The sequence below is a fragment of the Aspergillus oryzae genome, chromosome 4, assembly GCF_000184455.2.
Source record: "Aspergillus oryzae RIB40 DNA, chromosome 4".
Classification (NCBI taxonomy): Eukaryota; Fungi; Ascomycota; class Eurotiomycetes; order Eurotiales; family Aspergillaceae; genus Aspergillus; species Aspergillus oryzae.
The window spans coordinates 137,804-164,552 of NC_036438.1; the positions used below are offsets into that span (position 1 = coordinate 137,804).

At 47.6% G+C, this 26,749-nt stretch overlaps 12 protein-coding genes across 12 annotated transcripts; 7 read left to right on the forward strand and 5 right to left on the reverse strand.

Moving 5' to 3' along the window:
* AO090012000060 (putative flavin-containing amine oxidasedehydrogenase) lies at positions 1 to 1,663 on the forward strand (the record flags this gene model as incomplete). Its single annotated transcript, XM_023236297.1, has 3 exons — positions 1 to 8; positions 101 to 133; positions 460 to 1,663. The coding sequence occupies 3 exons, from the start codon at positions 1 to 3 to the stop codon at positions 1,661 to 1,663; spliced, it is 1,245 nt and encodes a 414-aa protein (XP_023091233.1).
* A 1,187-nt stretch (positions 1,664 to 2,850) lies between these two features.
* AO090012000061 (uncharacterized protein) lies at positions 2,851 to 3,342 on the reverse strand (the record flags this gene model as incomplete). The annotated part of the gene is made up of 1 exon (XM_001727084.3): positions 2,851 to 3,342. One exon carries the CDS (start codon positions 3,340 to 3,342, stop codon positions 2,851 to 2,853), a length of 492 nt encoding a protein of 163 aa, XP_001727136.3.
* An 805-nt stretch (positions 3,343 to 4,147) lies between these two features.
* On the forward strand, positions 4,148 to 4,883 carry AO090012000062 (uncharacterized protein; the record flags this gene model as incomplete). Its single annotated transcript, XM_023236298.1, has 3 exons — positions 4,148 to 4,247; positions 4,513 to 4,793; positions 4,845 to 4,883. 3 exons carry the CDS (start codon positions 4,148 to 4,150, stop codon positions 4,881 to 4,883), a joined length of 420 nt encoding a protein of 139 aa, XP_023091234.1.
* A 1,009-nt stretch (positions 4,884 to 5,892) lies between these two features.
* AO090012000063 (uncharacterized protein) lies at positions 5,893 to 7,173 on the reverse strand (the record flags this gene model as incomplete). The annotated part of the gene is made up of 4 exons (XM_001727086.3): positions 5,893 to 6,336; positions 6,393 to 6,718; positions 6,775 to 6,798; positions 6,855 to 7,173. The coding sequence occupies 4 exons, from the start codon at positions 7,171 to 7,173 to the stop codon at positions 5,893 to 5,895; spliced, it is 1,113 nt and encodes a 370-aa protein (XP_001727138.3).
* Positions 7,174 to 8,893: 1,720 nt separating this feature from the next.
* Positions 8,894 to 10,366, forward strand: AO090012000064 (uncharacterized protein; the record flags this gene model as incomplete). Its single annotated transcript, XM_023236299.1, has 4 exons — positions 8,894 to 8,995; positions 9,112 to 9,216; positions 9,418 to 9,734; positions 9,826 to 10,366. 4 exons carry the CDS (start codon positions 8,894 to 8,896, stop codon positions 10,364 to 10,366), a joined length of 1,065 nt encoding a protein of 354 aa, XP_023091235.1.
* Positions 10,367 to 10,540: 174 nt separating this feature from the next.
* On the reverse strand, positions 10,541 to 12,367 carry AO090012000065 (uncharacterized protein; the record flags this gene model as incomplete). Its single annotated transcript, XM_001727088.3, has 4 exons — positions 10,541 to 10,819; positions 10,917 to 11,755; positions 11,811 to 12,116; positions 12,169 to 12,367. 4 exons carry the CDS (start codon positions 12,365 to 12,367, stop codon positions 10,541 to 10,543), a joined length of 1,623 nt encoding a protein of 540 aa, XP_001727140.1.
* A 1,077-nt stretch (positions 12,368 to 13,444) lies between these two features.
* AO090012000066 (cytochrome P450) lies at positions 13,445 to 15,363 on the reverse strand (the record flags this gene model as incomplete). Its single annotated transcript, XM_001727089.1, has 7 exons — positions 13,445 to 13,838; positions 13,897 to 14,168; positions 14,224 to 14,468; positions 14,516 to 14,667; positions 14,727 to 14,918; positions 14,977 to 15,106; positions 15,171 to 15,363. The coding sequence occupies 7 exons, from the start codon at positions 15,361 to 15,363 to the stop codon at positions 13,445 to 13,447; spliced, it is 1,578 nt and encodes a 525-aa protein (XP_001727141.1).
* A 2,374-nt stretch (positions 15,364 to 17,737) lies between these two features.
* On the forward strand, positions 17,738 to 18,408 carry AO090012000067 (uncharacterized protein; the record flags this gene model as incomplete). Its single annotated transcript, XM_023236301.1, has 3 exons — positions 17,738 to 17,788; positions 17,962 to 18,144; positions 18,226 to 18,408. 3 exons carry the CDS (start codon positions 17,738 to 17,740, stop codon positions 18,406 to 18,408), a joined length of 417 nt encoding a protein of 138 aa, XP_023091236.1.
* A 531-nt stretch (positions 18,409 to 18,939) lies between these two features.
* AO090012000068 (uncharacterized protein) lies at positions 18,940 to 19,527 on the forward strand (the record flags this gene model as incomplete). Its single annotated transcript, XM_023236302.1, has 3 exons — positions 18,940 to 19,175; positions 19,331 to 19,407; positions 19,520 to 19,527. The coding sequence occupies 3 exons, from the start codon at positions 18,940 to 18,942 to the stop codon at positions 19,525 to 19,527; spliced, it is 321 nt and encodes a 106-aa protein (XP_023091237.1).
* Positions 19,528 to 19,895: 368 nt separating this feature from the next.
* AO090012000069 (uncharacterized protein) lies at positions 19,896 to 21,665 on the reverse strand (the record flags this gene model as incomplete). Its single annotated transcript, XM_023236303.1, has 1 exon — positions 19,896 to 21,665. The coding sequence occupies one exon, from the start codon at positions 21,663 to 21,665 to the stop codon at positions 19,896 to 19,898; it is 1,770 nt and encodes a 589-aa protein (XP_023091238.1).
* A 2,113-nt stretch (positions 21,666 to 23,778) lies between these two features.
* AO090012000070 (alpha/beta hydrolase) lies at positions 23,779 to 24,649 on the forward strand (the record flags this gene model as incomplete). Its single annotated transcript, XM_023236304.1, has 3 exons — positions 23,779 to 24,162; positions 24,251 to 24,539; positions 24,645 to 24,649. The coding sequence occupies 3 exons, from the start codon at positions 23,779 to 23,781 to the stop codon at positions 24,647 to 24,649; spliced, it is 678 nt and encodes a 225-aa protein (XP_023091239.1).
* Positions 24,650 to 25,498: 849 nt separating this feature from the next.
* AO090012000071 (uncharacterized protein) lies at positions 25,499 to 26,164 on the forward strand (the record flags this gene model as incomplete). The annotated part of the gene is made up of 1 exon (XM_023236305.1): positions 25,499 to 26,164. The coding sequence occupies one exon, from the start codon at positions 25,499 to 25,501 to the stop codon at positions 26,162 to 26,164; it is 666 nt and encodes a 221-aa protein (XP_023091240.1).
* Between the last annotated feature and the right edge of the window lie 585 nt (positions 26,165 to 26,749).

A 26,749-nucleotide genomic window follows, 5' to 3' on the forward strand; every position in this document is an offset into this window, starting at 1 on the left:
ATGACATGGTTGGTCAATCGGACTATATTTCCACTCTGTTTGTAACAAGGATAGTAGCATATAAGACATGATGGCCGATAGTAGTGACTCACGACAAAAGGTGGCCATCATTGGCGCCGGTGCGGCGGGCATGGTAAGTGGAATGGGAAATGGACCCAGTACGCACCCAGGACTAACAGACAGGTAGTCGTGCGCTTCTACGCTGGCTAAACATCCACAAAAATATGAAGTGACCCTGTTCGACACTGCACCTCATACCGGCGGTCAGGCGATCTCAATCCCTCTAGACGACTCCCGGCATGGCGCCAGCTGGTTGAACGAGGGCGTGCAGGGCGGCTCGCCCATCTTTCGACATACTTTCAATTTCTTCCGAAGATATGGCTATAAACCGGTGCAAGTGAAACTACAAGTATCTTTCGGAAAGGGACCAGACAACTTCTGGACGAACATGTTCCCCAGTCCGCTGGTGGATCGATTTTCAGACGAGATACAAAAGTTCGGTCGCGTATTGAAATGGATCAAGCGACTCATGCCGTTCTTGGGTATTCTGCCCGTAAAGGTCATGTTAAAGCTATTCCGGTTCAGCACTGAGTTTGGAAACAAAATGGTGTTGCCATTGCTGGCTCTTTTTCTGGGGACCGGTAACCAAACGCCGAATGTGCCAAGCGCACTGTTGGAGCGACTCTTCGATGACAAGAATATGAGACTGTGGGATTACGATCCCGATACGCTGCTTCCTAATCAACCCACCATGTATACATTTCCAAACTTGAGTGACTTCTACCATGACTGGGCTCGAAATCTGAGCTCAAGGGGCGTCCATATCCGGCTCAAGACTGCTCCCGAGCTTATAAGGCGAGATAAGCATGGCGTAACTCTACGACCACATCCTGCGACTGACGATGCGAATGGTGATCCGGATGAGGCCGACCTACCGTGTGAAGAATTCGACGAAATGGTTATTTGCTGCCCGGCCGACGAGGCCAAGAGCTTACTTGGACAACATGCGACATGGCGCGAGAAGTACGTGCTGGGTGGTGTCAAATTCTTCAACGACATTACCATCACGCATTCTGATTCCGAATACTTTAACCATATCTTCGAAGCAAGGTATAGGGGCGATCTATGTGCGAAGGGTAATAACCAGTCTCGGAGAGATCAGATTGCATTCTCCCAAAAGACCACAAGAACACGGAAAGATGGCTGGGAGGGCTTTGCGCCGATGTACTATATCCATTCCTACGAGTCCGATCCAGACAAAATCGAAATGGGCTTCGATTGTACGAACTACCAGCACCAGTTCCGCGAGGCCTTTGGTGAGAATGCTATTTCCCCAGAGTCCGACAGGCACGTTTATCAGACAATCTTCCTCAACGACAAGGAGAAACACCTTTGGACATGGGATGGCATCGACAAGAGCAAGATAATCGACAAAAAATGGTGGCATCAATTTGGGCATCGCTGGCAACATTATCTACGCGTGGTACCGGGCATGATGTTTATCAATGGTAAAAACAGGACACTGTACGCTGGTGCTTGGACGATGGTGGTGAGTTTCGCTTTGTCAACTTTTCTTCCACATGCTAAGCACTACACAGAACATGCACGAGATCGCTTGTATATCAGGAATTGCGGCGGCATACCGGCTAGGTGCCGATTATGAGGTTTTTGACGATTTTGCCGAGGACTTCTTCTCCAAGTATCTCCTCGTCTCACATGGCGTGCGTTACAAACGGGGCAAGAATTGCGAGCCGACATAAGTGGAGTGACCCAGATTCAATTTTGGAATCACGTATCTCCTTACACAGAAATTTCATGCCTTCGTAGAAGCAAAAGCCTGAGCTTAGGCAGATGCGACTGACTCAAAGACTATGGGATTTAACACATCACGAATTCAAGATTTGTTTCCGATGGCATTGCTTCGAGAAAGTCTCCAACATCAATGCCAAACTTCCTAGTGTACGCAAAGATCTGGCGAAACCAGTCGCACTCAGGGAGATTGAAGTATTCGAAGTACCCAAAAGCAACCGCTGTGGGAAAGGATATCACGCAAGCACCGAGGGCAACTGTCTTTGGTTGAACGAAGTACTCGACAGATCGGGCAATGTTGACGGCCATGTCATGCATCTCTTGTACACCACAAGGAAACGGGGGGAAAGGAGGCTGAGTGTCCTCTTGTGTATTCGGTAGGCAACTCGGATATAACATACCGAGGTTGCTGAAGAGAAGAACATGAGAAGTCCAATACAAAAGGTGAATATGACCCGATTCAAAGTCGGGGAAATAGATGCATGTCGAATGGACTCTTTCCGAAGGTATGGCGTGGACTGTATGAAAACGTGACGGTTGTTCCCAGTGTAGCTTGCTAGGGTAGTCCCTTTGGTATGCCTCATACCATGACTGTAAACGTCTGTAGAGGTTTAAATACACATCGCAAACTCTCGACAACCTTTTCGACTTTTGAGAAAGGTCTGATGCGCTATGCACATAGTCGATCATCTGCAAAAAAGCCGGGATTTCCAGCATCAGGTCCAATAAGTGTTGCTTTGGTGCCTTCCTACACCCCTTCCAAGGCAGGGATTTCCATTCTGGCGTTGCGAGGTATATGGGCTTCCTTGTTCCGATATTATAGATCGTCTGTGGTAAAGTGAATTAGCACGGGTTTCACACAACAAAGTCGCAGGCCTTACAGCAGAAAGGCGAAATCCATCAAACAGTCTATGTTTCGCCTGGGACCATCTGGTGTTCAGCCCCTGTGAGTATATCAATGAAAGAGCACCGTGAGTGTGGCTAGCCCACCCCAGGCCTCTGCTCGACGATCCTTCTAAAATCTGCAGTGGGGGCTTCCTCTTAGCAAGAACACAACCACCAATGGGAAGGGGATCTTGCCTCATAGATGGCTAAGAACATCATGCTTGCTAGGGTCTCATCTCGGAGGCCCTGGGTTCCATTCTGAATAGCTCTGTGAAGATGCCGCAGTGTTTGCGAATATGATTCGGAGCTTAAACGAGTCAAACGAGAATCCTGGGAAAGGCGACCCATTCGGGCCGCACCAAGTGCCAGTAAAGCCGACTTCAGACTTGGCTCGTCTACATCAAGGTCTGGAGTAAATGCCATCCAGTCGATATAGCTCGACTTTCCGAAGACGTCTAATCCCTGCTGGATGACATTATTATGGAAGTATGAGCTACAGTAGTACGCAACGGCAGAGCGCTGGAGGGAAAGGGCATGAGAAGATAGTCCACTGCTGCACAGACCCTGTATAGCCCCTTGGTCTAACCGGTTACCGATTTCTCGACTATCGGTGGTGGATTCGACTTTCGAATTGCACCCCGACGCCATTCGGCTGGAACTGCCCTTGCCCTGATAGGACACATTGATAAACTTCCTCTCGCGCGAGTATCCCGGACAGGAAGTGTTTCGCGACAGGCATTGACCGCACGATGGCCGTTGTTCATCGCACTATCGATATCGTTAAATGAAAAAGCTCGGAGTTAGACGAAGAAGGCCACTTACACGTTTCTTCCGTCTCCTACATGCATGACACCCTTTCGAGCCCCCCGCAATTCGTACCATTGTATCAAGAGCAATGAAATGAAATGATTTGTTCTACGCTGCTACACAGTCAACAAAGATTGAGATCCAGGTTCACATTCTTGAGAAGGTCATTTTATGACCCTTACCTCACATAGATCACGCCGTGGGGCTGCGGAGGTATCCACAGAATACGAGGAAGCCTGACGGCGCCAAGGTTGGAACAGAGTCCAGAAGCATTTTGGGTTCGGCGCAATAAATTTCCTGTTTCGGTATGGCTTTATAATGACCAAGACTTGGCATGTCCTTCGTGGTTGGTCGTTATATATAGCATGAGATAATAAGTAAGCTGCGATATATCTCTGTCTGAAGGCAAACGTTTATATGCAAGGCAGAAGAATTCATGATTAGGAAGCGCAAAAGCTTTCTTAATCCAGTAGTCTTGATGATGCCTAAAGCTCAAGTATTCTGCAGTCATGTCTACTCAAGAATTGAACCTGGTAAAAACGTTGGTACATTGATGGATAGGTAGTATAAATAGAGTGATCTCCGCAGTCTACGATGATATCCTTACTCCGCATCATCAAAGTCACTTCATCTTTATTTTTCAACTATGGACGTTTCTGCTTCAAGTACCCCTAAGACAATGTTCCGCTGGGTCCAAAAGCTATACAATGCTTTGGGCTTCAAGAAGGGTTATAACTTCATTCTGTGTATGCTCTTTCTCCGGCCCGCACCTGCATAGCGACAACAAGCTAATTTCATCCCAGTCTTCATCTTTGGCGGTGCCTGGATGGGATTCACCCTCGCTCGTCTAGAATATCTAGACTTCTCGACGTTCTGCAAGAATTCAGTACCCGGGGAGTGCTTTTACTACAAGGGAACAGGATACATAGGACTATACCTACACCTGGGTTGTATACTTCGTATGGCTATTCACACTAAACATCCTAATCTGGGTTGCTAAAGCCATCTTAGCCGCTGCCTTCCTTGCCTTCTTTCAGTTCGTCCCGGCCATTCGATATAAGGTGATACTGTTCCATCGCATCAATGGCTACACCATCATACTGCTTGTTCTGCTTTCCAATGTTGGGGCATTAATGATTGCAAGACATACGTTTGGAGGAACTATCCCAACTCAAGCCGCCGTGGGTCTTCTGGTCATTTTATCAACCTGTGCTATTGGCATGGCATATTACAATGTCAAGCGACTACAGCTAGAACAGCATCGAGCCTGGATGTTACGGGCATTCTTCTACGTAAGACCACTTTTGACCAAAGAAATCTCTTTGAACACCTGCTAAATGCAGTTACTAAACAGATGGGATGTATCATCACCACGCGCATAATCATGATCATATCGACGGTGATCATATCAATATCACCAAAATATTACATGGCGCAGCCTTGTGATAAAATAGACTTCATAATTGGAAGAGAACAAACACTTGAGAGTTACCCTGACTGTGCTAGCTTTTACAACGGGTCCCACCCAGACCAAAATGTCCTCGTCCTAGGCGACTTCAATGGCAATGCGGACAAAATTGGAACCGCATTAAACTTGAACTTTGGGATGGCATTTTGGCTGGCCTTGTTTCTTCATGCTATAGTCGTTGAGATATATGTAAGTCGATCGAAGTGGATGCTTGTTCACTCGAGTGCTACATAACGCGGAAACTGACTTAAATCTTAACGTCTTCTAGCTACAGATGACACCCAAAGAATCTCACCGACTTCGCAAGATTTCTTATACCCGACAGCTGGAAGCCGGGTACAGGGATCCAGGTAGGGCGGGTCTCACTGTCGACAAGTTCGGCGATAGCGAGCCCTGGGTTCCAGAGATATGAAGTCTCTGAAGTTAAGCTTATCTACCCTCTAGATTATGTGGGTCTGGTGGGTTGCAGATAGTCCATTCGTAATGGGTACTGGCAGTGATGGTGAAGCGCTTTGTTCACTAAGCTTTTATATAAAAGACTGACCTAGGGGTTATATATGTGCTGCTGGCAAATACAAGGGAGGGTTAGAGAAGAACAATTCATGCATGACAAGGACAAGCAATTGTGACGACATATAATGTATGAGTAAGAAGGATAAGCAACACCAGGAAACATCGAAGCACTTTTCACTCTTCTCGTTCCATAGGGTCTAGGCGACGATAGCGCTATGGTGTAGTTTATTTCCCATTCTTACACGTTGACACCCGAGGCCCTTTGAGTCTCTTGGGCGACCCACGCAAATGTGAAACCTAGAGACAGGAGAATACTTTTAGTACTCTCCTCTCCCCTCCTGCGTGTTCAACATCAAATTGATGCACGAAGGAGAACAGCGTTCGATGTAAGCAGGAAGACCAAGAAATAATTAATGAAACTTCCGACCTTCAACCTTAACAACAGGGCCTTCATAAACCTTCCGCGCAACCAGCCAGTACAACAACCCAGATGATCCCATTACCCCGACAAACAGGACCGGTGCCCAGTTGAGAGTTTCGTCCGTGACTTCACGGTTCACGGGCCAGAAGCTCCAAAAGAATGCCCAAGAAGAATATACCAGGGCTAGTATATTTATTGGCATTCCAAATCGACCAAGCGACCAACGGGAAGGGGGTAGTGGTGGAGATTTCGTGATGCGGCGCACGATAACGCAAGCAATGCAGATCATATATGTACCCATGAGAGGACTTGTAGCGAGTGATAACAAGGCGTTCATCGCGACGCTAGAACCAATATTGATCAGGAACATGATAATAGAGAAAGCGCATGTTAATATAACTGAGTTGACGGGGATATGGAGTGTCGGGTGGACCTATTCAAAGTATTAGTAATGAACCCGACGACCGCTACAGTTGATGAGGGCCATACAGCTCCAAGCCAGTTAGAGAAGGGCAGACCATTATCTCGAGCGAAAGCGAATGTCTGTCGCGATGCTGACGCTGTGGAGCTAATAGTAATCATGAAGAATAAGAGGAGGATGGCTACAACTAGGATGCTTGCACCCGTTGTATTCTTCGTAGCCTCAGAGAATACGTAGATAAACGGTAGACCAGCAGGGGAGTCAAGAGCATCTTGTACGTCAGGCATTATAAATAAATATGTTAGGACTGAACCTATGCCAAATGGTATGTTTAGGGCAAAGGACAATATCATTGATTTAGGAACTGTAACACCAGCGTCCTCAATCTCTTCAGCTGTAATATGATTAGTTGCTTATAAGACACCATCCCGAGTCATAGGAAATGCTTACACATATGTGAGACTGAGTCAGAGCCTGTATAAGACATGATCAGCAATAGCTTCGTTAAATCCAAATTATAGAGTTCTCACCCATGACGGTAAACATTGAGGACACTTGACCTATCATCACTGCCAAAGATGGATTCGCCCACCCAGCCCCATAATCCTTAAAACCGAAGAATACGTCTTGGGCCTTTGCCTTGGGAGCGAGGACGAGTAATGTGACAATAATTGGAACAAATGCAAAGAAGTGAAATGTGACGAAGATGCCCTCGGCAAGTGGGAGATGTTTCGCTGCAAATATATTAAAAAGACTCATGCCAATTGACGCTGCAGAGACGATCAAGGTTCCTTGCCAACGAGGCGGTGCATATGTCTCATGGTTCAAGAAGATCACGCCCTGTATCATTGTTCCGATCAGATAGGTGTTGAATGCCACCGCACTCTGCCAAGCAAGTGCCGAAAGCCATCCTTTTGTATGCGTTAGTATTTATGGCCAGTTTGATGACACTCATCACTTGGCACTCATACCGGAGACATAGCTAAGAAATCTTTGATGTTTTCTAGGAGCGAATTCAGATACCCACTAGAAAGGAGCTTTAGCTTCAGGTTCTCTCTCATCTAGGATAGAATACTTACATGATACTGGCCGCCCGCGGTAGGAGCCCTAATCATACAAGGTTAGTTTTAAAGTCGAGATTCAGATTGCTATACTCACATGGAGGACATTTCAGCCAAAGAAAGAACGATGAAAAGCTGCCCGCAGCATGCCCAAATCAGGGACCAAAACAGACATGGTCGCCCTCCTGTCCTTAAGCCTTGGGAGGTTGACCTTCCATCCTATTAGCTGATTCCTCATAGCCGTAGATGTACCATACGCTATCACATTCTCCCACGTTCCCATAATGCATGTTGTGAAGCCAATAGTACTGATGAGCCGGAAGTTCCGCTTTCATACATTATTAGTACCGTAGGCTAAAAGGTATAGATAGGCTGAACACAAACCCTCATTTCCTGTTTTTTACCCATCCGATGCATGTCCCTTTGGTCGTTGACTGTGAATCCCTCTTTAACGTCCTTCGGCGTATCGTCATTAAGACATCCTCTCGTATCGGGCACCGCTTGAATGTGTGGGCTGCGGTCCGAGCCAATTTCTTTCAGTTCCAACCGCCCGCTTTCCATAATGACAATGAAGAATACCAATCCACAAATATGAGAAGGATGACAGATTGTGGTGTGAGTTGTGTTGGGAAAATTTGAAGAACGAGAAAATGCTTCCCAAGTCGATTTCACCCCCCTGAGCAGGGTACGTAAATAAGAGCACAGCGTCGCATCACCATTGCATCGCTTGAGGTTGTACACGGACTGTAGTGGATTTTAGTCTCAGCGTGAAAGTCTGGACTCCAATTGGAATATCCCCAAAGCTGCCCAATGGATACACAGAGTGGACTGACCGGTGGCGCATAACCTGCATAACGTCGCAGTTAAGTTTCAGGGATCATGCACAAAGAATGCCCCCGTTGGGGCTTTAGCCGTACGAGGTCTCCCTGAGAAAGTGCTGAGAGATTTGAGTCCCGATCCAATAGCTTACACGTCTCCGGGACTTGCTGGCGCTTGAAGCCATTCTCTCTTTATCCCGAAAGGCTGGACTCGAACTCGGCGTCCCCATTTTCAGACAAGGCCATACAGGTATAAAACCATGAGGTTGCACACATGTACATATTAGCCTGCGAGTATAAACTCTCGACTGGGGCCATGTAATTCTGCGCCTCCCATATTGGGCTGGAGTCATTTTAATCCCTTGCTCACACCTGATCTAGCCCCGTTTCGATCAACACTCGTAAGCCCTTTTTCCGACACCGAGAATAATTTCCGAGCGTTTGTGAAACAACATAATATGAAATAAAGAATAAGCGGGTGTGTGCCAAGGAAACCTCCGTCGCTGGGTGCAGCATATAATTATACATCATTGTGAGCGTCTAGGATCCCTTGTCCGCGTTTGGTTCTTGACTGAAGGTTTCCTCGATATCCGAAAAGTCGTTCAGTTATTGATCCAGTATCTTAATCGCGGTTTGTTATTCTTTATTGCAACTGGAATGACTTTCGCAAGCTACGAGCATCGCTCCTCCATGGAGGTTTCGGTGGTCAATCATGTTGCAATCATTGTCATTGCCTCAGTAGTGGGATTGGTATGGTCGCTATTGATGATAGTAATTAGAATCTTCTTGCGAGTGCGTCTGATTCCTCCACTCGGCTTCGACGACGCAGTTGCTATCTTTGGAACGGTAGAGAGGCTCTCTATCTCATCTCATCTCTTCTTGAAATATAGACTAACATATGCACGAAGGTTGTTGGAGTAGTGCAGACATCAGTAACACTTCACGCTGTACACAATGGCATTGGCCAACAGGAGGACTTACTTGTGCCCGACGACGCTGATGCTGGGTTGAAAGTACGATTACTCCTTTTTCTGTGTTTTGTAGAAATGATGTTCAAACAACTAACAGTCAGATGACCGGGTAGAGCATATACGTTGCGTGGCTGCTTTATCCGATCGCCGTTTGCTCCTCCAAAATCTCTTTAGCATTGCTTATAGCACGCCTTACAGTAGCTAAGGTAGAGCTTCGCGCAAGCTATGTGCTCACTGGCATAGGCATTTTTTGGGGAGTTGTTTCAGTCATTGTCTCAGCGACGCAGTGTAGTCTGCCGCGGCCATGGAATATTGGAGCCACTCATCAATGTGATAGCATGGTACAGTGGACACCCAGCATTTCATAAGGGAAAAAGACTTTGTGTAGTCCTTCTAACCTGTCTCTTGGCCATCAAGTTTGTCCGATGGACCGTGGTCGAGACGGGCAATATGCTGATCGAACTGCTAATTCCCGGCCTCATCATCAAGGTGCTTTGGAGTCTTCAAGCGCGGTTGAAGACAAAGCTTTCCGTCCTGCTGGCATTTTCAGTGCAACTTCTGTAAGTGGCTAAACATCAAATTCTTGTATCGCTCAAAGCCTTTCCTATCAGAGCCTCGACTGATACGATCTGAATATTATGACTCCAATAGTGTCGCAATCCCGACCATCTTCCGATTAGTCCTTCTCCGCGAGATGACGACTGAAGACATTCGTAACGACCGGACGTTTGCAATCACTAACACAGTAGTTCTGACTGAGATCACGATGCACTTCTCCCTCATGGCTGCCACCTTCCCATGTCTTCGCAAATTTCTGCAAGCATTCGATACAAATCTGGGCGCAACCACTCATATGACTACTGCACCTGACGGCACAGACAAGAGTGGTTCAAAGGGAAGTTATGCGCTCAAATCTCTAAAACGCCCTTCCCAGGGAGCAGGTGGCAGTTTCGAGCAGTGGCCTCGCCATAGTCGCCGGCCTGGTCGGAGATATCAGCCACACACCGTGACGACGATTTCGGCAGGCATGGAGGATTCAGGTCCTTGTATAGAAGGGACGGATAGAGGGAATGGGGAACGAACAATCAACAATGATATAGAAAGTGGAAGTGTAGAGAGTGATGATAGCCAACTTGCTATAATTAGACGGACGCAACATTGGGAAGTTACGGTGGAGTCGAGAGGAAACTGATACAGACGTAAAAGACTGGCTTATTATGGTCCTTTCTGTGTTACGACCTGCAATATATGAGGCGTGTTCTTATAGAAGCTTGAATTGAGTAACTAATGAATACACATCTTTATTCATATATTGCAATCATGTACATGATTCCCGTCGGGTAAGGTATACGTCTGTGGACAATGTTTAGTGCCCAAACGAGGTGACCGTGGCAGCCCTAGCCTCATTTTTATGTTCCTTTTGCCATTTCTTGGAATAGCGCACTCCAAAACCATCGCTAAACACTTCACGAATGGCCTCCAAAGGCATGCCCTTGCATTCAGGGAAAAAGAACACCACAAATACCCAGCCAGTGAAGCAGATGCCGGTGTAGAACCCAAATGCACCGCTCGGTGTGATACCCTTCATCATGGACAGGAAGGTAGAGGAGATGATAATGTTGGTGCTCCAGCAAGTAACCGTGTTCTGTTCCACTGTTAGTCATATCGAATATTACTTCCTATTTGGACAGGGGGCAAGAAGGAGAGGAAATAATTTGGGAAAGGGGAAAGGATGAACATACCATCATCGTTCCTACAGCTCGGACCTCAAGTGGAATCAACTCAGTTCCAATCCACGCAATGGTCGCAACACCAGACGAATAGCAGGCTACATAGCAAATGATAGTGACCAGGACGACAATTCCCGGCCAGCCAACATTATTGGTTTCCACTTCCAATGTTTGCAGATTGACGGGAATATAGTGAAACGCGACCGCGGTGATGAGCATACAGATGCCCATGCCAAGCACTGTAGTGGTCAGGATAATCCGTCGTCCAAATCGATCCACAACCAAGAGGTTGACGACCGAGAAGACAAAGTTAGTCCCTGACACGGTAATACCGACAGCCGTAGGGTTGTTGAAACCAACGATAGCGAAAAGCTTCGCAGCGTAGTACATCAATGTGTTGAACCCACCCAGTTGACTGATAGCCATGACCACGCATGCAGTCAGGACGGCACGACCGGTTGATGGGGTGGTGAACACACGTTTGATCGTGGCCCAGATTGAGTCTTCGGACATCGCATGCGTCGCCTCCTGCAGGGACAATTCAATCGACCGGATCTTAGCCTCGCGCTGTTCGGTGGTAGATCCCGGGTAGATGCGTTGCAGAACAGCATCTGCACTTGCATTATCACCGTGCGAGACTAGCTGACGAGGCGACTCCGGGCATAGCAAGAGGAGTGCAGCAAGTGCAACGGCTGGTGCAGCTCCAATTCCGACAGTTGCTCGCCATGCTTCTCCCTTCACTTGCGCAAAACCGGCCCCGATCGCACTCGCCAGGAGCTGACCAAAGGTAACGCTCATGTTGTTGAATGCCACCATGCGACCACGATATTTGGCAGGTGCTATTTCACCGACTATAGGTAGATTAGTATGTCGGCCGGCGTATTCGAACAGCGAGAATGAACATACTATACAGAGGTACAACCATGGCAGCACTGCCGACACCAAGGCCCACAACGAACCGACCGACTGCAAACTGAGGTACGGAATAAGAACATGTCTGCAGCACTGTTCCTAGTACGAAAAGAATACAAGCCCCCCAGATGGGCCAGCGGCGACCAAAGCGATCCGCGGTCAGACCAGCTCCTACTGCGCCGATCAAAGCACCACCGCTCGTTAATGAAGTGACGAGTTCTTCCTCACTGGAGCTCAAAGTATGACCGAGGGACGTTCCAATCGTCACGAGTACCGAGGAGATATAGCCGGTGTCGTACCCTACGAAGGAAATTGTTAGTTCGGGCTTCCTGACTATATACGAAAGACATACCGAATAAAAGACCACCGATTGAGACCGTTATTGAGATCAACCACGCAGCTTTGGATGCCGCCGTGTCTTCAATGCCACTGAGTTCGGAGGCGTCCTGGAGATGTCCCTTTTCGGCATCTATCGTGTCAACATGTTCTACTTGCTCTGCTTTTTCTTTTTCGTACGAGTCGTCCTCGCCACAGTACTTATTCAGTGACATGATGCAGAGCTTGGTGTGGTTTGGTCCGGAAATTGCCCAATATGAATGGTTTCACTAAAGAAGAGTAGTTGATCGATCGAAGTGGGTAGTGGAGAGACTCAGAGATGGCGGTCCCATGTCAGAAATGCCAGATGGAGTCCGGGGGATGCATGAAGCCTTTTAATTCTTTGGTTGATAGGCATCTAGCCCCAGAACTAGTTGCGCTCCATTCTTCCCCACTGCCCCAGACCCATTTTTCCTTTCCCCGTGGGGTACATATCGAAAACCAATCATGGCCCTCCAGTAAATCAAGGTAGGGGACCCAAGGCAGCCAAGAATAACCCCATAGACTGTGGCACTGCGCGAGAATCAATAGCCGATGCAAGAGATAACCGACGAAACTGGGGAACATCGTTTAGCCACGCGGAATAAGTTACCCTCCTCGTGTCGCCCCGAAGTTAATTGGCCTCCAAGACTCCGTCCAAGAGGCAACGATACCCCAGAATGACCTCTTTCTCCGCATTGATGGGCGTTTGGGTTAACTTTAAATCCCTGGTAGCCCCACTCAGGCCCTTGAGGGAATTCTTTCCAGCGGGATTTATTCCCTCTTTCACTGAATCTTCTCGAGTTAAATCCTTTGGAAAGGCAGTCTACGCCAAGCCTTTTCCGCCTGGGTTATAACGTTGCAAGTTTCCCCGACCATATCTCAGGGAACCAGGGTTGCCGACCCTCTTCGGCACGTTCCAGACAAGCCAAGACGGCTTTCCCCCCACGTTTTGTCCGCTTGCGGGCAGTGAGGCACGGAGAAGATACTATGGGGGATTTATACAGGACAGCATGACATCATTCAGTTATCTCTTCTACACGAAATTGACGTATCTCTCTCAGAAGTGGGTATAGAGTGGACCTTGCCGGGTACAAGTGGGTATGTGAGTAGAAATCCAATCAGTATTCACTCAAGAAGAACCCAGTCTCATTGTCTTTGGGTACACCGGATACTAGGAGGGAATTTGATCATTCCAACCCTCAGATCCTTCCACATAGAACTCAACTCCTCTGCCCAACTCCTACACATCTTGGCAATAGCTCACCGGCAAATCAGATTTTCAGCTGAAGTTCCTCCGCGTGGCTTTTTTCCCATGGGTAGCTCTTCTCAACTGCCCGAATAAGTTTCTCGTGTTCGGGGCTACGGACGCGAATGCTCAACTCGAATGGAGCCGGATGACTGATAATGCCCGTCGTAAACTCGGGAGTGACGGGGACCTCTTTTCCATTTTTGACCAGATGGGTAATGTCGAACACTGCCAGGGAGCGGGCAATGGCAAGGTAAAGATTGGCAGCAGCCAGGTGCTGACCGGGACAAATTCGACGCCCAAATCCAAATGAGAGTAAATGCGGATCATACTCTGGTGTTCGCCCATTGACACCCAGGAAGCGCTCCGGCTTGAATTCGGTCGCATCGTGGTATAGCTCTGGATCATGAGCAATCGCCCTGTATACAGGAGATGTCAACGGACAGCACTGGAGAGATGCAAAGATGGCTAACGCACCAGATGTTCGATACCAGGATCGAGCCCTTAGGGATGAAGTAGCCATTGTAAGTGTCGTCCTCGCTTGCTGCATGTGTGACTCCTAATGGAGTTACAGGATGCCATCGGAGCACCTCCTTTACCACAGCATTTATATATGGCAGGTTTTCACGGTCAGACATGTCGGGTAGGCGACTGGTTCCCACCACGCGGTCAATTTCCTCCTGGGCCCTCTTCTGCACATTTGGGTTCAACACCATAGCCTGGAAAAAACATGCCAATGAAGAGACACTCTGGGGGAAATGGTTAGCTCCGGACACATATGAACTGTTTAGCCAGGGGATTTACTGTTTCAGCTCCTCCGCCGTACAGCGACTGGGCAGACCACTTCGCCACGATCTCCTCCTCTGACCCGGGTTCTACATTGCCTTGCTCCAGAAGACTTGACACGTACGACGGTACATGATTCTGCTTCTTGATCTGTCGTTGGACAAACGTGTAAGGCACGTCCCTCATTGCTGTTACTCTTTTCTTGTAAGCCTTTGCCGTCTCTTGCCAACCGTTACCTGGAAACCAGCTGGGTAGGTATTTCACTATAGCTTATCAGCATACATCTTGGCATATAGTCTAGGCCTCATACACATCGGAATGAAGTTCACCAGCCAAGCCCCAGGAAGAACCAGTTGCGAAAAGTCCTCCATCGCTTTGTCGACCAAGTCAACCAGAGGGTCCCGCGCGTGTGGTTCTGTGACATAACCGTATCCGACTCTCAAGATAATGGACCCAGCTTCCCTAGACGTATGCATGATTCTTTAGTGGTCGGTTCATAGTCTGAAACTTGGACAACTGACTTCCTGATGTGCTGGACCAGGTCCTCCGGGTTTTCGAGTATACGGAAGAGTAGACGGTGTGTTTCCATATCGATGATATCGTGGTATTTTAAAATCGAAGCGGGAGTGCCCATCTCCTGATGCAACGCTTTCCGATATGCGCGGAAGCGACTGTTGTACGGGATCAACCCCAGTGTATCATCCCAATCTGTTCTACCAAGCCAATCAGTCATATTTCCCTTTCGATTCCATAATGCTTTGGCTTCTGTACATTTCTGCGATAGGCAGCTGAGGCCTAGAAGAGTGCAATCCGGAGCGCTTCTCCATGAGATCTATTACCGTTTGACGGTCGTTCAGGATGACGATTGTTTGTCCGAAGATCGTTACCGAGCTGATCGGGCCTAGTCATGATCCTGTGGTTAGTACCTTGGGTCATTATATTTCCGACTTTGAGCATCGCATTACCATAGAGCTCTTTATGCTTGAGCCAATGCAGCCAGTCAGGTGTGCCCGGTGACGGCAGATCCAAAAGGTTGCCAATAACAGGTTTTGATGTAGGCCCCGGTGGGAGCCTCTTCAGGGTCTTCCTTTCTCCTAGTGTCCATCGGATAATATAAAGACCAGTGAGGCCCAAGAGGAGGCTGACTACAAGCATCATGGTGACCACGGTCCGCTATGGCAAACGCGACTGCCATGGTCCGGCTCAGGTCTCCAGTCCATTCTTATGGGATTCCCTCAAGCTCGAACCTAGTCAAGAAATCTCCCTTCATTCAGCTGAACAGGTGGTGGAGACGTATGACCAGGGTGGGTTACATCGCGTCTGTGATATTCCTCTTTCGTGCAACTGTGGTTGGCTCGATCCTGCACTTAGTGGAGCCGATGGTCTACCAGATACATGAAGAATGCGCATGTACTGAAGAAGGGTCAGGGTATCGTTTCGCTTATCTACCGCGGTTTTACGCCACATCGTGTATAAGTTTCTCTATGATTATTGTTTTTAATTGACTCTTAAGCTTCCTCCCTTGTTTTACCGGTTCTGGTCGTTCAAACCATGGTCGATCCGTTATGTCAAGTCGGACCGCGAACCCACGCCCGTGCTAAGGTAAGTCGAAATGCAGATGCTAGGACCTCCTGACCCGCGTTCGTACCTCGGCGATCTTTCTGCAAAAGAAATACACAGTCTGTGGACTTCCCTTCATCTGTGACACATCTTCAGAAACTTTCGTACCAGCCCAGTGTAGCACCTGTTCCTGTGCTGTAATTGATACGGTTTGGCAAGCCGGTGTTATTTGGACTTGATCTTCTGATACAGCCTAACCTTTTATCAGTGGGGCAAACAACCTGAGACCTGGTATGTATCGTAATATTCTCATTCTATGTGGTATGTATGTCTCGTACGAAAAGCCCGGCCCTGTTGTAAGGGTTTCCAAGGTTCCCACATCGGCCTCCCCCGTAGACGGGCCGACGGGAATCAAGATCCTCCAAGCCGCTGAGATCAGAGGCTACGATTTGCTATCCACTAGCCATTGGAGTTCCCATGGACTTTCCAGAGAATGAAGAAGACCGTAGAACAATACCTTGCATTTTGGAACACAAGGTCATACTTTTGTCAAAAGCCGACACATTTGTTTCTTCGCAAGCGCCGCAGACGTAATCTGGGTTTTTTTGTCCTACTTACAGAGCGAAGACTGGGGTTGTTGTACAAGGGCGGCCTCTGTCTTGATTTCTAGCGGTCTTTTTTTTTTTTTTTTTTCTGTTTCATTATTTCTGCAGAAGGAGAAACGATAACCAATAACATTTCCAATCTGCAAACGCCAGCGACGATGAACCTCCACCTTGTAGAAAGTTTACCAATAAGACACTTCCTATTTTCTTCGACCGGGCTTCCCCGAGAGTGCATATCTTAGTGGCACATTGCTGCGAGGGGGGATCCACCGTCTACCGTCGCCCATATGAAGTCGCAGGTGTGTACTCACTATTGCCACGTATCCGCTGCACTAGGCCACAAACGGGTTAGTTCGGGAACGGCCCGAGGTTCAACCTTGATTGGAACCTTCAGCCAGTCTCCAGTCTGGATACAAGTCCAACCTTAGGCTCGATATGAGTAAGTGGCTTTCTACATTGCTTATATAAAGCGATTAATTATATTGAATTATCTATACAGCACATTGGGGGGTGGTATAAATAGATGATATTAGATATAGAGCTATAGTTACTATATTTTAGCATCTTGGGTATATCCCTACTCATATATATATATCCACTTGATCCCTGTTAGACCGCCAGTCAGAACACGTACACATATTAGGATTGTCCACAGACAGATAGATAAGCATATACTGCACAAAGACATTGGAATGAGCGTAAAATAGGTCCAATCAACCTAAATTCCATCTTCAAATATGGTAAGAATGTTCACTGCGGTACAAGGCGGAAAGATCCTCGAGTCGAAAGCGGATCTAGGAACGGCCGACAATATATAGGACTAGGTTAATATTGTACTATAACACTACATCAGCTCTATCTGGATCTAAAGCTGCTTAAGTTCAAGCCCTGGTGTTATACATTTACTAGTGGAAGATTTGATCTGTACATAGCGTAACGGCCATGTCCGATATCCCCACAAGCTAGTACTCTTCCACTGCATGAAGGGCGGGGAAGCAACTATACTATACTATGCTATACTATGAACCAGTTACTATTGCTGATTCATGCCACAACGAGACCATTCACATATAGCTAGTCAGGGTAGAGACCCACACTACACCTCCGCAAGCCATTGGGACTTTGACAACTCACCCTTCAGCTTTCGCATAGACGCATAGGCCATTCGTATTCGTAGTGCATGAGATGCGCCACACAGCCTAAAAGCATGTACACACCATCATCCGTGATGGCAGCGACGCAATGGTCCGGTGATCAGATATTTCTTTCAGCTAGTACCAATATAAAAGTATAATATTCACCCACCCACTCACAGGGTCACAGATCACTTAACAAATTCTCACACAGAGACAATCCTCAAACACAAAATGACTTACGTCTTGTACATTCCCCTGTTCATCTCTAAATCTAGTATAGAGGTGACAGTTAACAAAACAACAGTGACAAGGTTCTAAGTCCCCCACAAACACCCCTCAGCACGAACATCCCAGGCGACACCATCTCCGAAAAAGAAGCTCTCCCGGAACACTTCGACGGCCATCTTTCGGCAGGGTGGAAAGTAGTCTACCGGCAAGACTACACGCAACATCAGAAAGTCTTCCTCTGCTCGAACTGGGCGTATCTTCGTCTTGAGGATAAACTTAAACCGAATCAGATGTTCCCGTACGACGATCAGGATCCTGATGATACCACCGGTTACACGGTTGACGAATATGTGAAGAAGTTGGATCGGGAATTTGGGCTGGTTGTTTGTGGCTTCAATGATCCTGCGAGGGTAAGTTGATTAGCAGAGTTCTTTTCTTTTCCTCTTCTTACTTGATTAAGTACTTTATTACTAATGACCGGACTGAGATAGATATGTATCATCTGGTCCCCCGGTGGAAGTCACAAATCCGTAGGTCATATCCAAGTCAAATACAACGGAAACTGGGAGAGCAAGATCTCAACTGAGTATTGGGTCATTACACATGGCGAGGATGATTTTCAGCACCTTACCAATGGGAACTTGGTGAAAATGCAAGCATTCAAGCGAGGATAGATATAAGCATTGTATACGTTTATTTAGTGCTCCATGAATTTCACGTTCTCTTGTAATAAGGTCATTCCATATGAACTTGTACATCACTATTGGTATGATTCAAAAGACAAGATGCATATTTGTCTTATCAGAATCTATCATTACTCTCTGTTATCGTATCGTATGTACAGAAACATATTCGGAAAGTGTGAAGCCCATGGTATTATCTACCATATTCTTCAAAAGTACAGAACTATACTGTTTATAGTATATGTCCACGGCGGGAATACAACGCAGTAAGAAGCCATAGGAACTAGAATAGAATTTGGTAAATTAATAGCATAGAAGTATACTGGATCCCGAAAACCACTGCCTGAACTTCCATGGACCACCCCCAGCCCAAATCAAGTTTGATCAACAGGTGCACCGCCGTGATCGCTATACAGAATAGAACACAACATTAGCTGTAAACCAAGAAAGCAGAGATATAGTCCTACCAGTTCAGAAGGTCTAGACTCGACACCACAGCCTTTTGTGCCCAGTAACGCAACGATGGCCTTATTTGGCACCGCAAGAACCCCCGCAATCCCGGAGTGGATCACGAACGCAGTGGTTCATACAAGTGCTGTCCTTGGTCCAATCAATCAGAATTTGGTTTCCACTTCTATCTCCGATACTTCTATCGGTGCTGCCACAGAACGGCCAATCTCCGTACCACTCACAAATCTCGTAGTCATGTGTTCCGCAGCTAGTGAGTGCTCCAACAGCGAAAAGGGCTACAATTGCAAGTGAGAGGCGCATCTTCGAAGTTGAGGATTGCAGTAATGAGTAAGTAGAATGGTTGCTTGGAGTTCTGAAGGAAAGAGAATGGTAGATGGAGATGAGGGCGACATTGCCAGGTATTTATGGTCTGCGCCAGTGAGCTATTCTGTATCAATTCCAGTACTCAGGCGATAGTACCACTCCTCTTTCCGACCGTCGAAGTGTATACCTGTGGATGGCTGATTCACGGCGAGCAAAGTATGTATAAACTCCACTGTGATATCTACATACGGCTAGAGGTGCAGTGGCACTGTATAGAGGTTTGCCCTCAGCCTGAATCTATAGCTGTGGCTGCTGATTATTCTACAAGTGCCATGATGTGGTAGGTTGATGTGAATGTGGTCCGAGATGAATTATGAACTATATGTTAGTCGCCAGGTTGCCTTGTATTCTGTCCGGTTGACCCCGGCAGGAACCTTACTCTGTTCTGTCGACATAATGGGGCTGTAAAGATTGACAAGACTGGGTAGAAACCGGAGCTGCGAAGTCTGGGCGATACAATTCAGGACAGACAATTTACTACTCTAACGGATTGGGTTAAAATAATGATTTTGGATGCTGCTGACGATAGCATGACTTGGGATGACACATGCAGGCGAAATATCTTCCTGATGGCCGTCGCGGTTAACTGCTATATGAGAACGGAGCTGTGTCGATGGGGGACGTAATCTACAACAACTCTTGAACTAGAGCTTATACTCGTCAAAAGCGTCGATGATACGTTGGATGATCCCCGACCGCCAGGTATCTGACTCCACCGTTGTGCTCTCAAGACGCAATACCAGATTTGCTGGTGAACGTCTCTGATATACCGGCCATTGTATGTTTAAATCTGGCACTACGTATGGCGAGCAACTGGAACGGAAAAAGTAGGAAAGCAACCTACACTGGTGGTTATTCGGCGATAATGTGCCTACGAAGCTTAACCACATACGAGCCATCCTGCGGCTGACGTCTCGTAGCTGACTCTCAGTTTGACTGTCGAATGAACGGAGAGGAGGGGCCGTAAACCCGACGCCGTCAAAGTTCTTGAAAGCGAATGCAACCTCCTGGAAGTGAGCAGCACCGAGGATCTGAGGTGACAGACCATTAGGAACAACAGCGAAGAGATAGCTATAGACAGGCGCCCCATATTCTGCCCACATTTGAGCACTATAACGCTTGGGGGCGTTAACAAGGTAGTCCCCAATATAGAATGTGCTATAACCATACATTGAGCCATGCTTCGAACTAGGGGAAATGAGAACTGTCCCCAGGTCGGCTCGGACTTCTCGGATAGGTAACTGAAGATAGCCATTCACTATCTCGTCCAGGGTGTCATTGGGAAGGTGTTCCCCGGCCCCGAACCCAGTGATCACACTTCTGAGCTCTGTCGGCGTGTTCACAGCACCGAACATCCCCGAAGCGATATATCCAGTCCCTTCGTTCAGATTTGACCCAATGAGCAATGGCACTTTCACAAACTTTCCTTGTTTGAGCGCATTGGAGGGAAAGTCGGCAATGAATTTCCCGTCCATGACGGGAAAAAAGAACTTTTGCTGGAACGCAGCCTTGAGCGCTTCCACCGGTGCTGCCCGTAGGCACTTAATGCTTTCTGTTGCAGCAGCACACCCGGTAGCGTTGAGGACATCTTGATACATCCGCTCCTGGTCGTCCACCGGGATGAGCGCTGCTGAACTAAGCGGAGCGCCACTCTGAGTGATAGCAGCGCGGAAAAGTCCATCATCACGACCATCATATGCCAGAAGGTGGTATCCAACGGATAAAGCTCCGCTGGACTCTCCTTGGATTGTAACACGCGTAGGGTCTCCGCCGAATGCGGCAATATTCTCTTGGATCCAGCGTAGTGCCATCCGTTGGTCGTATAGGCCAAGATTTGCGAGGCCCGAATCGTTGAACGCGCGACCGGACAGAAATCCAAATCCAGAGACTCGATAATTGAAACTAACTCCGATCGTGGGAGTGTCCATTTTCACGGACTCCCGTACGAGGAAGGACATATTGTACCGCTGGTCGGCGCTACCCCCTTCCTGCAATCCACCACCATAGATGTACACCAGGACAGGAAGGCGAGAGGAAGGGGTCGCTCCAGATGGGCGGACAATATTCAGAGTCAAGCAGTCTTCATCTTCTTCGTGGTGAAACCCATCCTGTGTGTAGCCTGGGAGCGAGAGAGGCGCGGAGTGGCACCAAAACCCGTAAGAATCGGCCTGCCTCGGGACTTCCCACGACTCGTTCAGCGGCTGTGGGTGCTCGTATCGTAAATCATCGACTGGAGGCTGAGCATATGGAATTCCGAGGAAGAAGTCCTGATAGTACAGGGCATTGTGTACACCAACCAGAGTTCCATTTCTGATCGCGACGACGGTTTTCAAGATGCGACCACTTGTGTGCCAAGAGGGGCGTAGCAACTCTACAAGCCAGAGAAAAGCGATAGTCGGAGACCACGACCACATCTTCAGTAACTATCGCGTCGCCTGAAATTCTGAGTCGGACTGACGTTCAATCAAACTGACGCATACATTTTTGCCAAGCAAAGGACGTCACATGTTTCTCCTGCATGTTTTCAATAGTTCATGCAGGAATACCAGCCAGTGTCAGTAATCACGCATATAAAAGAACAATTGTAAATAAAGGCCTTGAATTTCCCAGCCTCAAGTGGTAAATTTCACTCCTTGTTTATTTAGCAGGACAGTAGCCAAATGTTATGATACGCGATCGTGTATCCAACATCCACGTTGATGACAACAGCTGCCTCCATACCAATGGAAGTCATTTGATATCTCTACATTATTCGCCCTGTCTGGTCTGCTACATATTGCTCCGAACGTGTATCATTCAGGCATTCAACCAGGCAGTCCCAAGGCCATTGAAACTTTTAACTCTATGTGGACGGTAGTCACTGGATTAATTCAACGTAGGACTGATGGAACTTTGGTCGATCGGCGAGCTTGACCTTGTTGCGGTATAGTCACAGTATAAAAGCGAAGGCTTATTGGTGGGAATACGCCACAAGCACGCAATCAACCCTGTTCGTGTCGTGTACACACCGCACGTATATGCACGCATCCTTCAGGATATATTTGAGAGCATTCGTATACTGGTTGTTTCACCTCATCCAGAAGGGTACTGGTGAACGTTTGGTCTTCGAAGTTTGAAGTGGGAACAAATGTTGTTGAGACGAGGAGCACAATGGGCGACAGCTTGGGCTCATGGGGAAACAAAGCAATTATAACGCTTCCCCGATGGACGGTACCGTCAGCTTCACAAATACTGAGAGCCCAAAGGATCTCTGAAAGATTCCTGGGGGTCCATACAACGCATGGTGTTGGTGCAAAGTAGTGGTTAACGTACGATGACCTTGCTAGCTTGACTAATGAACATGTAGGGCGCCTTGTGAATGTGAATCGCTAGCAAGATTGATATCTCGATGTCAAGAACGACTCCGATAAACGATGTGGTGCGTACGGGAAGGCTATACCGGCATGGTTTGAGACGTGCAATGGCTACGCAGTTAGATACTCATTTCAGCCCAGAAGACATTACCTTTGCGGCCAAAGTGACTTACCTGAATGAAGTATCCGCGCTAATTCTTTGCGATCCGGATCAAATGATGCTATTATGCTTGGAAGGCCAGTATACGGGGCTTTCGCGAGGGATCTTGCCGTGGAAGCAAAGTGAGTAGAACAACAGAACGTGACAATTTCTGGCTAACGGTACGTTTCTGCTAGGATAAACTTGGAATATGTATCAGTTGGTGATATGGACCAATGCTGCCCATCCAGTGTGGCTAGACTTGACGACGGATTCGAAAATGCGAAAGCCCGGGGGATTGAATCCGCCAGAGTGTTCTGGCTGAGATGAGAGCTTAGATAAGAGCTTCGATCAGTCTGCCATATAACGAGCAACCACCACTAGGACAAACATGCTTTTTATGGGAACTTTTCTCGTCGTGTTGACCGAGTGCAAGAAAGATATCACCATGAGATGAGGTTCAGTTGAAAAATCCGATCACGAATAGTCTGTCGAAGCCCCCGACCGGTATTACCGAGTGGTTAGTCTGAATGATGAATTATCACTAATTAATGGATGAACTGCGATTTCAGAGTAAAAGTATAGCGTTCCTGCGTTTGGTGTTTTTGTCCTGTTTACGATGTTTGTCTCTCTGCATCCCACTTTAGGCAGGAGAGGATGAAACCCAGAAGCCTCTATGAACTCAACCATCATTGATTGAGTTGTTCGCGGCTAAAATGTTCTGGTTACACGTCACAGCATCGATAATACTACTAAAAAGACCGTGCAGCACCGCTTATCCGTAATCGGTAAGGATATACCGACTCGATCCTCAGACAACCCGACAAGAGCCAATTGATTCACAATGGACTTACCAGCACACGAATACTCATCCCTCTTCGACAGGGGTGATACAGTTTAACCTTCGGACCATTCCACGTTCACACTGATGCAAGTCTCCACCGAGTTGCTCTCGACTTGCGAAAGCCAGAATATAAATATGCACCGGACAACCCCGCCTCTCGCCAGTCCAACGCGAGAAATAAACAAATCAAAATGTCTCCCGCGCCAAGACGGTCGACCTTCCTAGTGATCCATGGCGCATGGCATCATCCCGAGCTGTACGGTACCTTCTGCAAGGCTATCGAAAATCGCGGCGCGGAAGTTATATGTCCCCGGTTACCGAGTTGCAGCGGAGAACTTCCCTCGACCAAAACCATAGAGGACGATGTCGCTCTGATCCGAGCGACAGCTGAGTCCCTAGTCCAGGAAGGAAAGAAAGTGTTTGCTGTGATGCATTCATACGGCGGAATGGTCGGCACCGACGCGCTGGAAGGGCTGGGGCTCCAGCGTTTGATATACCTGGCAGCATTCGTACCGCCCAGTGGAAAAAACCTCGTTGATATGCTTGGTGGCTCTATGGCTCCATTCATTGTCGGTGTAAGTTCAAACTGTTTGCAGTCATCTTACATATTCCCGACCGTCCTGTTTCGATGTAGTTTGCTGATAGACATTCCGTGCCAAACAGGATGAACAAGGTATGTTGCGGGTTCCCGAAGCTGCCTCGGTATTCTACCAGGATCTTCCCGACGACGAAGCCGCCTTCTGGGCGGGAAGACTTGTGCCAATGCCAAAGTCCGCATTCCTCAACCGAATCACCCGTGCGGCGTATCGCGGTATTCCCGCCACATATATCTTGTGCAAGGACGACCGGGCGATTCCGGCGAGCACACAAGAAATGATGATCTCAAATGTGCAGAGTGCGGGCGTGAGCATGGACGTTGTAAGGATAACTGCGAGCCATAGTCCCTTCCTGAGTATGCCTGAATCAACAGCTGAACTGGTGGTCAATTTGGCTGCAAAGTAGTGTATGGAAATCAACACAGCAAGGGAGAAAACACGGAAGAAAACAGATGAATTAGAATAAAAAGTAAGGATTGAAAATCAAACCCACTATTTTTACGCGGGAAGCGACACGAAGCCAAGACTTTGTCTGGGACAGCGCAAACGCAGGGTTTGAGAAGCGTCAGAGTTTGATAGCGCTTGTTCATGTAGGCTTAATAATCCTAGGTCGATGATTAGCGACCGACTGTTCATGTAAGGAATCAGTGGCGATATAACGCATGCTTCCTTGCCTTTTTATTTGGCTCAGTGATTGGGTTGGCCACTATCGAGACGGGATGGGATCTGGTTCCAATATTTTTATTCAACGCAGCTAACGCGCACAGTTCCAACGCTCTGGCTCTGAAATCCAGGATGCGATAAGGCGGCTCTAGAGTAATTCGTTACCGACACAAAGGAAAGTAAAAGATCGGAGATTTTGAGAACGATCCACGACGTGTCTTGGCAAGGTTACCGCTATTTTGTCGGTCAAGAATGCTATGCTGGCTGCAAAATGGGGATTCCTGGGACCCAACGGTGTTATTTGCTTTAATTGGAACCAGTGTCAAAGGGAAGCCACTTGAGTAGAGCGGTATCTGACGTGTCGCTTTATTACTCATTTAAAAAGCGCTGATACACGGTACCAAAATCTAGGGTACGGAGTACGGAGTACATGTAGTGCTACGTCTTTTTATTTTATTTTTTTTTTTTTTTGCCCCTTCCCGCGGCAAAAAGATAAGTCAAACAATTTTAACCCTACCACTAGGGACGAAATTATCGCTGCGGCTCCGGCGCCTTTTCGAATGTGTTAGGCCAACTTAACTATAGCACTAATATATAAAACGTGTAGAAAGCCCCCTCGGCCCAAATTAAACGAAGAACATCGGCTGTAACCATGGATTATGCAATTCTGGAGTTATTCACGTCGCTGGTTATTTCTACCACGCCCATAGACAACCAACCAACCACCCACGATGAAAGCTGCGACTTAAGTGACAGCGACATTATATTTGGATTGAACGACGGTCTATTAGACATCATAAAACGAATATCCTCCCTTCACTTTCGCTCAAGAACGAAAAAAGTGAATAACTCTACGACAATCACGGAAGCCGTGGGGATATGGCAGGACCTAACGACATGGCAACCACCAGAAGCTCTGTCCGGTGAAGAATACCAACAGCTATACGATACTTACACATCGGCACTTTTTACCTGGCTCTACCTCATCCTGCATCCCGACAGTATGTGCGATGGGAAGGTCCAGTCGATGGTAGAACAAGGTGTTGTGACGATGTCGGCTGTCACTGTTCTCGAATTATCACCATTTCTGCTCATCCCTCTTTTCATTCTCGGATTGGCCAGTGTACAGGACGAACACAAAGACTTTATCAGCGGGGCGTTTGACCAGATAGAGGAGCATACCGCGTTGAAGAGGTGGAGGTATATCGCACGATGGTGGAGCGCAGTTGGGAAAACCAAGATCAGGGAATCCCAAGAAGCTGGGAATGGATCCAGTGGCAAGACGCAGGCTCCGCAGGGTGACGGTTTCTCTCCGTAGCTATTTCACTCGGTCAGGTCGGATTGATGGTCGTCGTATCGTCCTTACAATGGCGGCTACAGCGGATCAGGTAAAAGGTCAGCAGGAGAGCCCAACGAAAGAATGAAATTGAAGCAAGATAGACAAAACGGAAGCGAAATGAGACCATGAACGGTGAAGAGTAGTGGGCGTATCACAGGTTGACATGCTGTTACATACAAACACGATATTATGCCAATGATAGAATATCTACCTCGACGGTGAATATACTTGAAGAACACGCCTTTTGCAAGAAACATAGCGTAAAATAAGAGTACCACTGACTTGTAGATAATGACTGGAGCTGCCGTATCGGGAGGATGCACTGAAGGCGTCTGGTAAAAAGAATAGCCTATATTGACTGTAACATGACCCTCATATTGGATAGAATCTGTCTTGGCAGCGCAGGGGTCTGTATGTCGGAGACCCGATTGTGCACTATGATCATTCTAGTCTGGCTCTGTAAGAGGTAGGCCTACTGCCGATAGACAGTTCTGGCCAGATAATTGAGATTCACGTTCTCGACGACTCGCGCAAAGCGCGCTGAGGCCGTTAAGTACCAAGACC